Source organism: Colobus angolensis, unplaced genomic scaffold (genome assembly GCF_000951035.1).
Source record: "Colobus angolensis palliatus isolate OR3802 unplaced genomic scaffold, Cang.pa_1.0 Scaffold31, whole genome shotgun sequence".
NCBI classification, from domain to species: domain Eukaryota; kingdom Metazoa; phylum Chordata; class Mammalia; order Primates; family Cercopithecidae; genus Colobus; species Colobus angolensis.
This window is the reverse complement of record NW_012116377.1, coordinates 2,275,733-2,288,752: the sequence shown is the minus strand read 5'-3', so window position 1 is coordinate 2,288,752 and position 13,020 is coordinate 2,275,733. Positions and strand designations below refer to the sequence as shown.

At 46.6% G+C, this 13,020-nt stretch overlaps 1 protein-coding gene across 2 annotated transcripts; it reads left to right on the top strand.

The window, feature by feature from the left end:
- The first annotated feature begins 2,437 nt into the window (after nt 1-2,437).
- CHCHD4 (coiled-coil-helix-coiled-coil-helix domain containing 4) lies at nt 2,438-12,476 on the top strand. Of its 2 annotated transcripts, XM_011950664.1 has the most exons (4): nt 2,454-2,623; nt 5,238-5,406; nt 8,017-8,115; nt 11,349-12,476. In XM_011950664.1, the coding sequence occupies exons 2-4, from the start codon at nt 5,334-5,336 to the stop codon at nt 11,654-11,656; spliced, it is 480 nt and encodes a 159-aa protein (XP_011806054.1). In that variant the 5' UTR covers nt 2,454-2,623; nt 5,238-5,333; the 3' UTR covers nt 11,657-12,476. The 2 variants fall into 2 exon arrangements, with proteins under 2 accessions (XP_011806055.1, XP_011806054.1); XM_011950665.1 differs by lacking the exon at nt 5,238-5,406 and having other exon boundaries at nt 2,438-2,623.
- Nucleotides 12,477-13,020: the final 544 nt, after the last annotated feature.

The following is a 13,020-nucleotide window of genomic DNA, read 5'->3' as shown; positions in this document are numbered from 1 at the left end:
GCCACCCGAGGCGCGGCCCGGTTGCCCACCCTGGGACACTCGGAGGCGGGGAGGCTGGGGGATCGCCACTCGTGTTTTGCGAATGAGAAAACCGAAGCTCTCGGGGAAACGGGACTGGTCCAAGGTCACAGTGAAGCCCGAACCCTGACCTTAGAGGGGCCTGTGCGTGGGAAGTCGTAAACTAGGCCGGGTTGGGGCACGGGAAATGCCGAGCACGTTGCGTGTGGCTCGTAACTGGAAATGTATGTTTGTTAATTATTACTACCGCTGCTGCCATACCCCACGTGTTGCCATTTTGCACGCGCCTTTAAAAGGCGGGTCCCGAAAAGTTGCTACTCGGGGTAGCGTGTGCTGTGCTGGGGTGCTAGGAGTTCTACTAACGGGAATGTTTTTGAGCCCCCTGCTACCTATCAGGCACTGTTCAAGGAAACTTACCTGGCTTGTCTCATTGATCTCGCTGCGCCCTTTGTAAGTCAGACTCTGTTACTGGTCACATTTTACTGAAGAGTCAAGTCAGACACAGGAGACTTGGCTAAAGTCACTCAGCCAGCAAATCGTGGAACTGGGGTTTGAGCCTGGGCATTGTGATCCCAGAACAGCCTTTTCCAATCTAGTGCCAAGTGGATTGCAGGGAGAACCCTGCCTACCTCCCACCCCAAAGTTGAGCTCCGACCACCTAATGCTTCCTTGATGTTACTCTACCCAAGAACTCAGAAGTACCCAAGCCACAGGTCGGAGGGCCTCCCCACACACTGCCACAAACTGGCTCCTTGGCCCTGAGCTCCTACCTAACCCCTCCAGGCCCTGGTTTCCAGTGTTGTAAAATGAGATGTTAGGCTTCATTGATACAGCAAATATTCATGGAGCACCTTCTCTGCTCCAGAGAAGGAGGATGGATGGTTTTAAAGCTACAGAGAGAGTTGGAAGTCACCCAGAAATTCTTTGGTGAATACTCCAGCTCCGTCAGTTAATTCAAGCAATCTGAAGCCCAGAGAAGGAGATGGCCTACCTTAGTTACACATCCAGTTAGGAGCATAGCTCAGCCTAAAATGCTGAGCCTTTTCCCTAGTAGCCCTGTCTGCTTCTAGAACCTCTCCTCCTCTGGGTCGTAAAGCCATAAGACTCACTCTTTAATGAGTACTATTATATTTCCGCTGATTACTACTCAATGTGTGCCATAAGCAAAAGTCCTCTGCCCTCACCACAGTTATTTTTAATTTCGAGTCTCTCTCTAATTTACTTCATTTAGCAAATAATTTTTGAGCCTTTGGGTATAATGAGGCTGTGCTGATAAACAAAACCCTCCTTCTCTTTGAGGATTTACAGGAGGCAGTTTTCTCCGGAAAGGGAGGCTAGGTCCATCTGCCTTCAAAACATGGAGCCCTTATCTTTTCCTGGTTCAAGGATCTCTCTTAGTTAGGAGATGAGTGAGAATTGAAAGCACTCACTTATAGGCCTTCCTTAGTATTTATCTTATCCATACCACTGTCCCCCTAAGAAGTCCCTAACTTTTTTTTTTTTTGCCCACCGATCCTTTATGCTTCCCGTAGGATTTTTTAAAAAATGATCCCAAACTCCTTACCGTATCAGAGCTTATGTGATCTGGCCCTGTCTGCCTTTCCAGCCTGGTCTCTTCCCACCCTTTTGCTGCCCAGCCTCTAACCTCTTGGCTATTCCCTTGGTTTGGTATATCCTGCCTTCACCTCTTCCATGGCTGACTCCTCATCCTTTAAAATGTAGCCTCCTGACCCTTTGTGTCTTTCACATTCTGAACTCCCTGAAATTACCTTTTTTATTTTTTGCCATCTTCCTGCCTGTCTGGCTGAGAGCATCAGATGGGCTGTGGAATCCCCAGCATCTAGCACAGGGCCTGGTGTCCAATGGGTGCCCAAATCTTTATTGAATCATGTGTGTGCCTGCCCTCTGTCCTGAGTGAATCACTTGCCTGTGCAACTTTATTTCAGGGGTCCACCTGCTACCCAGCCTTCAGGTTAAACTCCTTGGTTTGGCATTCGAGGGCTCTCAGCCTGGCTCCCTAGCCTTGGGCTAGCCACACTTCTCTGTGTCAGCACTACAGTGTTTTTTTCTTAGTTTCCTCTTTCTAATGCAGAGCCTGCCCACTCGTGTTTAGTCAACATTTATAGAGCACATGTGATGTGCCAGCCATTGGGCATATAGTGGTGAGCAATGTGACACATTCTCTGCCTTCTTGGCATGGTGGAAGAGATTGCCATTAAAACATCACCAGACCAATGCATGATTACAGACTGTCATAAGTGACATGCAGGGGAAGCCCAGCATGCTATGATCATTTAGTGAAAGGCTCTGGGGGTCTGAGAAGGCTTCCTGAGGCTTCAGAGATCCTTTTAAATGCCACTTTTCTTAAGAAAACCTTTTGCAGTCCTCAACATGTGTGAGCGAACACTACTTAAAACCCTCCTTTTGCCCTCCAGGCTTTGCCCAGGATGGTTCCTTCTGGAATGTCTATTTCCCTCCTTCCCTCCCTGAAGCTCTTTGTCAGGGACAAAGGTAGGATCCCTCCCCTTCCATCTTCTCTACTGGATGCCTGTGTCGTATTCATCTGTGACCACCAGGTACTACCACAGAGCTGGAGCTAAGGAAGGTTTGTTGAGCTAAACTTCTAACACTTGCATTCTTCTTACACTCTGTCTGAAAGCTATTTGTGTGTTCTTCACAGATACTTGATTCTGTACGCGGGAGTTATATCTTTCAAAGGGGTTAGATTCTAAACATGAAAGTCCTCAGCAGTCAAATTTATCAAACTCTTAGAAACCCCTTACTTCACTCACTCAAAATACACCACAGGCACCACTCCCTCTGGCTTTAGATGTCTTTCTTTGGTTGAGTGTCAGAAAGTAGTGGTTGGAATTGTATCACAGGTGTATTGAATCAACTTAACCAAAAACGAAAGAAGACAAGTCCGTAGTGCAGGTTGCCATTCTCAAACATGATCCTGGTGAGTCAGCATCCATGGGAGACAAGAAACTGCTTCCTCTGCAGGACACACGGGCATTCCTTCTGGGGTGGATGTGCTGAGAGATTCTTGTGTGTAAAGATCTTCCCCTTTCATGGGGGAAATCAAACTACTCATCCAAGGGATTTTTTGGTCTTACTCACTTAATGGTGATAACCATTCTGTCTTCCTGCTTTCTGCTGGGACTGGGTGACAGAGCAGGAGTAGCGTCATCTCGGACAAACACTGGCACTTTAAGTTCCACCTCCCTTTCTAGCCTCATGCATTTCAAGGAAATCACTTCTAACTACAAGCAGCCAGGAAGAGCAGACAGTAAAACACAGATAAGACACCTCGGTCATAGAGGGAGGTGGGGGGAAAGTCTCTTGGGTAACTGCCAAACTTCACCCTCATACAGTGGACCCCAGTAAAACTGTGGGCCTTAATAAGCACATTCCTTTCCCTTCAGGTGCACTAAGATAGGGAAGCTAAAAGCAGTCCTGGGGGGATATGCCTGCAGCTGCACAAAGATGTATGGAAACAGACATACAACTCTGCCTCCCAGATAAGCACAATAAAGAGACACAGAAGCAGTCCAAGCCTCTGATAAACTCTCTCACCCTGAATCCTTAAAAACTCTTAGTCTGTAAGAGAATGTGGCTCTGACCTAACTCAGCCAGCGGCCCCCCTCAGGTTTGTTTAAAATAAACCTGTCCCTGTTGACTGAGAAGCCACCCTTTGTGTTTCTCTCCTCTTTCTTTAATTCTTACACTGGGGTCTTCATGCTGTAATCCAGAGTTGTTTCTCCATTCATTTTTTTCAACAAATATTGAACACCCACTTTGTCATTGGCACTATTCTGGGTTCTCGGGATACTGCAATGAACAGAATAGACAAAAATTGCTGCCTCTGAGGAGCTGACATTCCAGTGGGGGCATCAAGTGGTAAACATACATAGCATGTTGGGTGAGGAAAAGCACTTTGGAGAAAGATAAAAAAGCAGGATAAGGGAGATGGGCAGTGGTCAGGGATGGTGGCATGTGAGCAGGAAGTGAAAGCAGGGAGAAATCGCTGTGAGGGTACCTGAGGGAAGGGAAAGTGCTCCTGGAGGACAGAATACCCTGTGCAAAAGGCAGAGGTGGGCATGTGCTCAGCATGTTCAAGTAAAAGCAGACGTCAGCATGGGTGGAGTGGAGGGAGTGATGGTGGGAGATGGGGTCCAAGAGGTGAGAGATGCAGCTCTTTCTGGATGTATTTGAAGATCGAGCCATTCTAATTTGCTGATGGAGATGTGAGAGAAAGACGGGTTGGGGTGGCTGTACCAAAAGTAAAACTAAACAGCTGAGGGTGGAAGATGTCTTGGTATCTGACTGCTCAGTCAGTTCTGTTCTCAGCCCCACCCTGAAGTCCTGTTCACAGAGTAACCCCTCGGGCCTCCAGTTGCCCACTCTGACCAAGGTTCTGGGGTGGGGACTGAGTTGATTCTGGGGGACCTCCTCCTTGTGCACTTTGGGTTCAGCTTTCTTCACTGGTTAAGTCAGAGAGCACTCGACCATCAGCTCTCCCATTTCCAAAATATTATTGACATCTCTGAGCCTGTGATTGTCTCTTTTCCTGGCCACGCTATCCTTGATACCCTTTAAAACTTACTGTTGAGTGGGATTCCAGCTAACAGCAGAAACTCATTTCACCTCCCCAACCATGTGAGGTAGGTAGGTGAAGCTGGTGGTAAGGCCTGGTTTCTGAGGCCCAGAGGGTACCTGAGCTCACACAGTGGGAAGTGCTTAAGTCCAGCTTTGAACTCCAGTTCTCAGACTCTCTGAGATAAGCCACTGTGAGCCAGAGGGTTTAACATAGTTATCCACCTCCTTCAGAACATGCATATTCAACTGCTTTTAAAGCTTATCTTAGAAATGAACACACAAGCACTTTTAATTTTATTTCTTTGGAGAAATTGCTGAGAAATGTCATAAGAACTACTAGTCTAGCTGATTGTCCCACTGGTTGGCATCTTATGACTAGTCTGACCAGTTCTTTCTTTCACACTTACGTTTGTTAGGAATGGGTAAACCTTGTCCTTGCATCGGTCCTTGAATTGAGTTTTAAACGTTCCAGAAAGCAGAGGCCCTCCAGGACAGGCATGCAATGGACAGTTTGCAGGAGACACACTCTGGATCTGTCAGACCAGAGTTCCTGTTCTGCCTTCAGACCAGAGTTCCTGTTCTGCCTTCATTTACTGCATATCTTTTGGTCCGTTTCTCAGCTCCTGTGGTCTCTGTAAAATGGAGATAAAGTAATATCCACTAGTGAACTCACAGATATAATAAAACACATTGCATGGGACAAAAATATATAAAAGATGCAGCTATTACTGTTCTACCTTCGATCCAGTGTGAACTGTGCTGCAAGGGAAAATGTCCAGGAAGGCACATGTGAGGACCTGGCCCAGTAGGAGGCACCTGGAATTCTCAGTGGGATTGTGCTAGGCTGCTGTTTCCTAACCTGGCTGTGTATCAGTCACCTATGAAGCCCGTGAGCTACATGGATGTGGCAGAGAGCTCGATTCAGCTTTTCTTGGGTGAGGCCTGGTCTCTTTATGTATGGCAAACCCCAGGAGGGCCTCATACTTCACCACATTTGGACCCTTTGCTTTCTCTGCCTATGACTGGGCCTCACCATTGGGCTGCGCTGAGCTGCCATCTTGGTCAACAAAACTGCCAGAGCTGAGTTGCGAAATTTGCATCAGCTCATTCTGCTTAGCAGTCAACATTTTTACAGATTGCTTTTGAGTATTTTGGAAACTGGCCAGAATTACCAAGATTACTAGGTAGTTTAACAAGTCCTGGCTGCCTGATCCAAAAGCTTTTCCAAGTCAGCCACAGGGGAAAAGCAGTCTTCTGTTGGATGACATGCAAGGTGTTGTGGCAGAGACCATCTCTGGGAGCAGAAACCTCCAGTGTGTTGGGGGTCCTGGCCCTGTGTGTGCTGAGGGTTTTTTGCTGTTACTCTGTCCTAGCGTAAGAGACCCTGTGCTGTGTGGGCATGGCGTAAGGCACCAAAGTGCCCTCCCTCTGTCCCCTGAACTGTCCTTCTCACTGGAGATGTCGCTTGGTTTTTGTTGTCACTGTCCCCTGCCTTCCAGAAGCCTCTTCCTTAATTATATCAGTCCAAGCATGGGCCCAAGCCTTTTTCCTTACTTTCCCCTCAACATACCTGTGACTGAACTTTTCTAAATATAAAGAGAAAACAAAAAGTATAAAGTAATCAGAGATGCCTGCAGCTTTCACAGAGCCACGTTTCTGCAGGTCAGGCCTCTGTGCCCACAGTAGCCTCTCACTCAGAGCCACGCCCTTTTGGCCATAGCTGAAGAAGTCTTCTTAAATGCTTGGCACCTCCTATCCCCTTCCAGATGAGGGTCCCTGTACCCCAGATCTCCTGGGATCAGAACACATGGTCAGTTGGTCTGTAGAATTTGTCATTCACCTTCACCAGGAAGGTACAAGAAAGATCTTGTTTGTTTACTTGGCAAACATTTCACTTGATTCTAAGCTTTTTGAGGCAGGGGTTGGGTCAGATTTTATTGTGTTTATTCATTGCCCAACGTGCACAAGCTCTCAGGCGGTGCCTAGTCATGCTGAGTGCTCAGCGTCAGCTATCATTATTCTTGTGCAGATGTTGGTGTGGGGCAGTATGGGTGTGTAGGAAGGATCTCCAACAGTGTAGACTTCAAAGAATCCTGTCCTGTGTGGCCCAGCAAGTCACTACTCAGAGCCTCAGGCTCACCACCATTAAAAGGGGGTGCTGCTACCTCCCTCTCAGGGTGGCGATAGGATGGACGAATGAGCTCACACGGAGGACCAAGAGATGGACTGGCTCTGTCTGTTCTCCGGGTACTGCTGGAGAAACTGATGATCCACCATGCAGCGTGGGGTACTGAGGACAAGGTGCTTCTTGCCCACAATGAGAATATCTGACGCATACCTGTGGTGTGGTTAGCTGATGGCCAAAGTTTTTAGGAAGGTGAGGTAAAGTGTTGACAGCTACAAGATGTAGTGGAGAGGGCTGTAAGGACCTACCTTCTGCTTACATAGCCACTCAGCCTTGGTTTTCTCCTGTACTCGATGGGGGCTGAGGGTGATAATACTTCATAGGGAGTCACTGTGAGGCAGTTAATGCACCCACCCTGGTTTGGCCAGGACTGATGTGCTTTTCTGTGCTCACCCAGCCTCCAGTGAGGAGAAGCTCCTAATATAAAATGCATTTGACTCTCACTGGTCTGTTTTCCTGTAGTCCTCAGACCTTCCAGCAGCCAGGCCCCAGGGTGAGGGCTCTGGTTTTGAACAAGGTGCTCTGCACTTTAGGCCTGCTGACTTTCCCATGCTGGTCCTCACAGGACCACAGTCCTGACCCTAACCACTGTGGGGTTTGTCCTAAAAAAATAAACTGCAGATGGTCACAGTTAAAAAGATCTGAGAAGTGCTTTTCCCGCTGTCCCCCTCCAGTTGTTATCCTTGTTGGGAAGTGGTCCCCAGGCCTCTCGGACTGTGGGGAATGGAAGGGCTGCAGTGTTCCTCACCTTCATGACCCTTTCTTCTTCCAGCCACGATTAGGAGCCCAGAGGCCTAGTGGAGGTGCTGGCTGTGGGCACTCTCAGACTGCCTGTGTCCTGAGCCTTTCAGAAGCAGGGGCCTGTGGGCACATCAGCTATGTGGGCTGCAGTGATCTGTAGGCTGAGGACCCATATCATTGCACACCCATTTTGCCAGTGTGCTCAATCTTCCTCCAACTTTTTTTTGCATTCTGAACCCTGTGGGTAAGCCCCTAGGACACTTTTTCGTGAGTGCTTTTTTCCCTGCCCTGCCCCTTATCCATCGCCTTTTGTTTCCTACCTGTAGCAGATGAGAGCAGTTTGATGGTCACCTCACGTAGGGATGGCATATGGGACAGTCTACAAACTTGGTTTGTATGGCGACTGCTTTGGGTTTAAAGCTGACTCACTGCTCTTGAATGAAACATTTCTTCCTCTGTTCTCCAAACACTAGGGAAGGATCGAATCATATTTGTAACCAAAGAAGATCATGAAACTCCAAGCAATGCAGAACTGGTGGCCGATGACCCCAATGATCCATACGAGGAGCACGGTGAGTGACATGGGGCCTCCCAGGGACCCACATCAGGGCACTGGGGGAAGCTCAGTGTTCTTAATTCCTTTCCCATGTTTTCCTAGCCAAGGCCGAGTTTTCAGGTATCTATTCTCAGCCATAGACCATCTCTGAGGGCAGTGGTTATCTTCCTCGGAGGTTTGAGGGACTGTGCTTGCCAGCCTTGTTCTGATGTACTTCCCTGGCACAACAGTTAAGTTTTGGGAGAGGGTGTTAGTAGATTCCAGCAGTTATAGGTAGGTTAAGGTGACAGGGCTCTTGCTCAGACTAGTTGCCAGACTGAATTCTGCCACATCTAGCAACTTGATTAGCAGGTAGACAGTCATGCACCTTGTTCTGTAAGGTTGGTGAAGTCCCTGCTGTCTCCAACTGCTCCAGCAAACACCTTACATGAAAAGGTCACTTGACACAGACAGCTTTCCAGCAGCAGGATTCAACTAACCTAGTCAGAGCTGTTGCACACTCCTTGGTTAACGGCTGAATATAACAGTGGTCGCTTAGGCCTAGGACATTGTTCCAAAAGTTTTGGGCTGCTAAACTCGCTAGATACTTACTACTGCAGCCTGTGTGCGGCGGATGTGTGTGTGCGGTATCCATGAACAGTCTACGTATTGTACAGTACTCAGTTCACCAATCAAAAACCACTTCTAGTGTCCATGATGACAACTAACCTTCTAGTGCTAATTGGTAATTGAAGAGCATGAAGCAGCCGCATCGGGAATATGGGTTCCTGATTGGAATTTCTCAAATGCTATCTGATGTGTCTATTCCTTCTGTAGGACCCTTTACTTGTTGCCCTGACTGATCCTAGGGGTCAAAGCATAAAGTATATATCCAGCACCCAGTGGGAGCAGTGGGAAATGCAGACATTATACAAAGTGTTAGCATTCTGAGAAAGAAAGCTGCAAGGGTAATCCTGATCAGGTCTTACATGTCAATTCTAGTACCTTGCTTATCTTTAGATCCATATTAAGCACATTTCATTAATTGATCAAGACTATGGAGGCCTGCAGGACAAGTTGGGCCTTGTTTTGTTTGCCTCACAGTGTTATTAAAAACTGAATGTATCTGCCTTTAGACTGGGCTGCCCCCTCCAGATCCCACCATTCTTTACTGTCCCTGTTGTTTGTTTACCTGCTTCTGTCACTTGCAATGTGTCTGCTTGGATTGTAGGTATCCCATATGATGCATTTGGCTTTACAGCCCCTTATAGTGATACTTTGTACAAAGAAGCATATAAAACACAAAGAACTCTGGGACCCAGGTTTCAACCTCTTAACTGCAAAATTACTAAGTGGGCCAAGTAAGTCACCATTTTATGCCATCTACCTGCCTTCCAGCACCCAGCTGTACAGCTGAGATGGTGCTTGTAATAGCTAAGAGTACCAAGAAAAAAAGGTGGCAGAAGTAATTTTCCTAGAATCAAAACATCAAGAGGGCCTTAAAGATCATCTGATCCAATGAGAAAACTGGGGACCCAGGAGGGGGCGGAGACTGACTCAGCCAGAGACTGGAACTTCAGGCCTTAGACTGCATGTTTGACAACACACTGCATCTGAGCTTTATGTAACATGCCAAAGGTACCCTCTGTAGGATTTATATTGTGTCCCTGAAATGCAAATTGGCACCTTGTGCTTTGTGAGGAGGTATCTCATTCCAGCTCACCTGCCCCTAAGAAATAATGAAATAAGGACTCCTGGAGACCTAGGTTATAATTTTTTTTGTTATTTTTGATCAACCACCTGGCCAATTTGCACTGGGTTGTAATTTTTAAATGTCAGTATTATCTCTTAAAACTGGTTGTGCAGGTTTGTGAGCAGATTTGAAGCTCCAGGGGGTAGCATTTGCAAATGTTTTTCCAACACTGAGGTCTCTGTCAAGAAGCGGTGAGATGTAGGGGAAGGGGCATGGGCTCTGGGAATCCTGCCAGCCCAGTCTGCGGTCCTCACTTGGACCATGAGCCCCAGAGACTGCATATGTAAACTGGGGTTAGTAGCACCCACTGCAGAAGGTTGTCAGAAGGCTTATGTGAGTTACCAAGCATAACAATGCAGGAGAACTTGATCTGCAACTGCCGATGGTCCTGGGGGTCTGCTGCCTGCTAAGGGGGCAGCACTAGTTGGCATCGTCCATGCTATACCCATTTTATAAGTAAGGGACAGGAATAGCTACAGCAGATCCATTGATCAGTGGAGCTTCCCAAGCTGGAACTGAGCCAGGCGGGGTTTCGTCTAGGACTTTGGACATTAGTGCAGAGTGCCAGGCCTTGGTATTGCCCTGGAGTGAAGAATCATGTGTAATTTCACAGGACATTTTAGAGGCTCTCTTAGAAAGTACTTTCAGTCTCTTAATAAGACTCATGTAAGAAACTTCTATATGAATCATATGTCTGTCACAAAGCTGAAAATGAAGCCATCATTTTGAGAGCATTTTGGAAAACCAAGAAATACTATTTAGATGTGAATAAAGTTCAGTGATAAGAAAAGGTATAAAAGTCAAAAGTAAGAGGCCTATTAATAATAGTGAAAATGAAAACCCATTTATAACCTTGCTTCCTCCCCAACACATATGTGCAGTTTAACAGTTTGGTTGATTTTTACAACAATGCACTCACACTAATGGTATGCCACCAGCTTCTCATTGTGCAGCATGTCTTGGACATCTTTCCTCATTAGTACATTAGGAGAGCAACCTCCTCCTTTTCACCACTCCCCAGGCTATGCTGAGCTTCTGAGAGCAGCTGCAGGGCAAGCTGGGTTCAAGGGGCAGGGAGCATGGGGGTGGGGTGGTCCTGATCATCCATATGGGGAGGGGGATTAGAAAGAGGAGATCAATACCTCGGTTCCTTAAAGTATTTGGGCTTTCAAAAAGCTCTTCACTAACCATTCAAGTGATCTCCTCCTCTTTGGGTTAAATGGGTCCCGGTATTTAATTCTTGGAGCACAGCCTCAGAGCACTGGGAGGTGGCTTAGAATAGACTAGTGTCACACATGGAGAAAGATGTCATTGGTGGCTTCTCTCCCAGCTGGGCCAAGGAGTGCTGGATATGTGCTAGGCTTTAAATGTAATCCAAATCGAGGTGTGGGTCCATAGGCAACAGTAGTTCCTGTTTTGCACCACCTGAGTAGCCTGTGAGGACTGGACTAGTTTTGTATTTTCTGAAACTTTCGAGAACATCTCTCACGTTGTCCTTGCTTATCTTCCTGTTCTAGGATTGATACTGCCAAATGGAAACATTAACTGGAACTGCCCATGCCTTGGGGGAATGGCCAGTGGTCCCTGTGGAGAACAATTCAAGTCAGCCTTTTCCTGCTTCCACTATAGCACGGAGGAGATCAAGGGGTCAGACTGTGTAGACCAGTTCCGGGCCATGCAGGAATGCATGCAGAAATACCCAGACCTCTACCCCCAAGAGGATGAGGATGAGGAAGAGGAAAGGGAGAAGCAGCCAGCAGAACAAGCAGAAGAAACAGCTCCCACTGAGGCCACTGCAACCAAAGAAGAGGAGGGGTCAAGTTAATGAAGGCCACAAGGCACTGGGCTCCAGTCCTTTTGGAGTGGACCTTTTGCAAAAGGCCTTGTCACCTTCCAAGAAAGTGTCTTTCCCTCTGTTGTCCTGTGCACTGTAATATACAAAATAACTTATTTTGATGACCGGGGTCTTGACCTCTTGACATATACACTGAAAAAAATGGGGGTTGTATGTATGTGTGTCCTACCCAAACCTGTAGCTGCCACTTTTGAATTCTCTTCTCAGATTGCCCTGAATTTTGCCACTTTTAAATAACGTGCTGAATAAGCTCAGCAACTAAAAACCATTACCCAAGAACGTGTTTTGTGAGTGAGCTGATTTATTCTGATTCATTATATTCCTTTTGGTAGATTTTATACCCCTTGGGGAAAATAATACAAGTATAGAAACAAAAACATCTTCTCTTAAAAATGCTGGGGTGGGGCCATATCTACTAGAATAGGCCAGATGGTCAGATGCGATTTCTGCAAACCCATCTTGACCTTGAGTATGTGACTGGGTACTGCACTTCATTCCTGATACATTTTGGTTTCCATGTTGGTGTGGAGCTCCTGGTTTTCTGTGTTTGGACGATGAAGATTTGGACCCTCCCCTTCATAATCCCTTTCTAAGTGAAGGGAGAGGCTGGCTTGGCTGTTCCTTGTTATTCCGAAAGCCCTGGTTTGGGGCTCATGTTCACACTGGCTCTCAATCTGGCCAGGTGCAATGTTCTTGCGAGGTGGGGACCTAATTATAACCAGAGTAGCAGGAAGAGAGGAAACATTGTGAATTAAGTATTCAATTAAAAGGAAACATGATTTCTACCTGACTTTGAATGTGTCCTTTGTTTTCACTAGTTAAAAATGTTTTCAATATAAAAAAGTATAAATTATGAACAATTCAATTGAAATTCCTCTTGAAAGATATTGGTAAACCAATTTGCGTCTGTTAAAATTTTCTGTGTTGAGTTCAAAGGAAGCTCACTTTTTTGTATGTGAGCAGATTCCTTCACACAGACATTGCAGTTAGTCTGTGAGGTGGGAAGGCTCTTGCTGTTTGAAAATAGATTAACTTGCCTAAGGTAACTGCAACAGTTTTCAGGCTGTGGCATAGTAATGCCTCATTTGTCTCAAATGTGTTAAGTTATTTATGTAAAAAATTACCTTAAAACTTTTAGTAGCTTGAAACAAGGAATCTGGGCATGCCTTACCTGGGTTCTCTGGCTCAGTGTCTCATTAGGCTGTGATACTTGCAGTCATCTCAAGGTCTGCCAGGCCTTTCAAGATCGCTCAAAGTGGTTTCTGGGAGGGTTCGGTGGGTTGAATCTTGTGGGTTGTGGATTGAGGTCTCAATGCCTTACTGGCTCTTGGCCA

Excerpts from the sequence above, each read along its gene's own strand:
- CHCHD4 (XM_011950664.1), top strand. The coding sequence starts at position 5,334 with ATGCAGCTATTACTGTTCTACCTTCGATCCAGTGTGAACTGTGCTGCA. Across the intron at positions 5,407-8,016 it reads AAATGTCCAGGAAGGCACAT|GGAAGGATCGAATCATATTT; the intron begins GTGAGGACCTGG and ends TCCAAACACTAG. Across the intron at positions 8,116-11,348 it reads TGATCCATACGAGGAGCACG|GATTGATACTGCCAAATGGA; the intron begins GTGAGTGACATG and ends TTCCTGTTCTAG.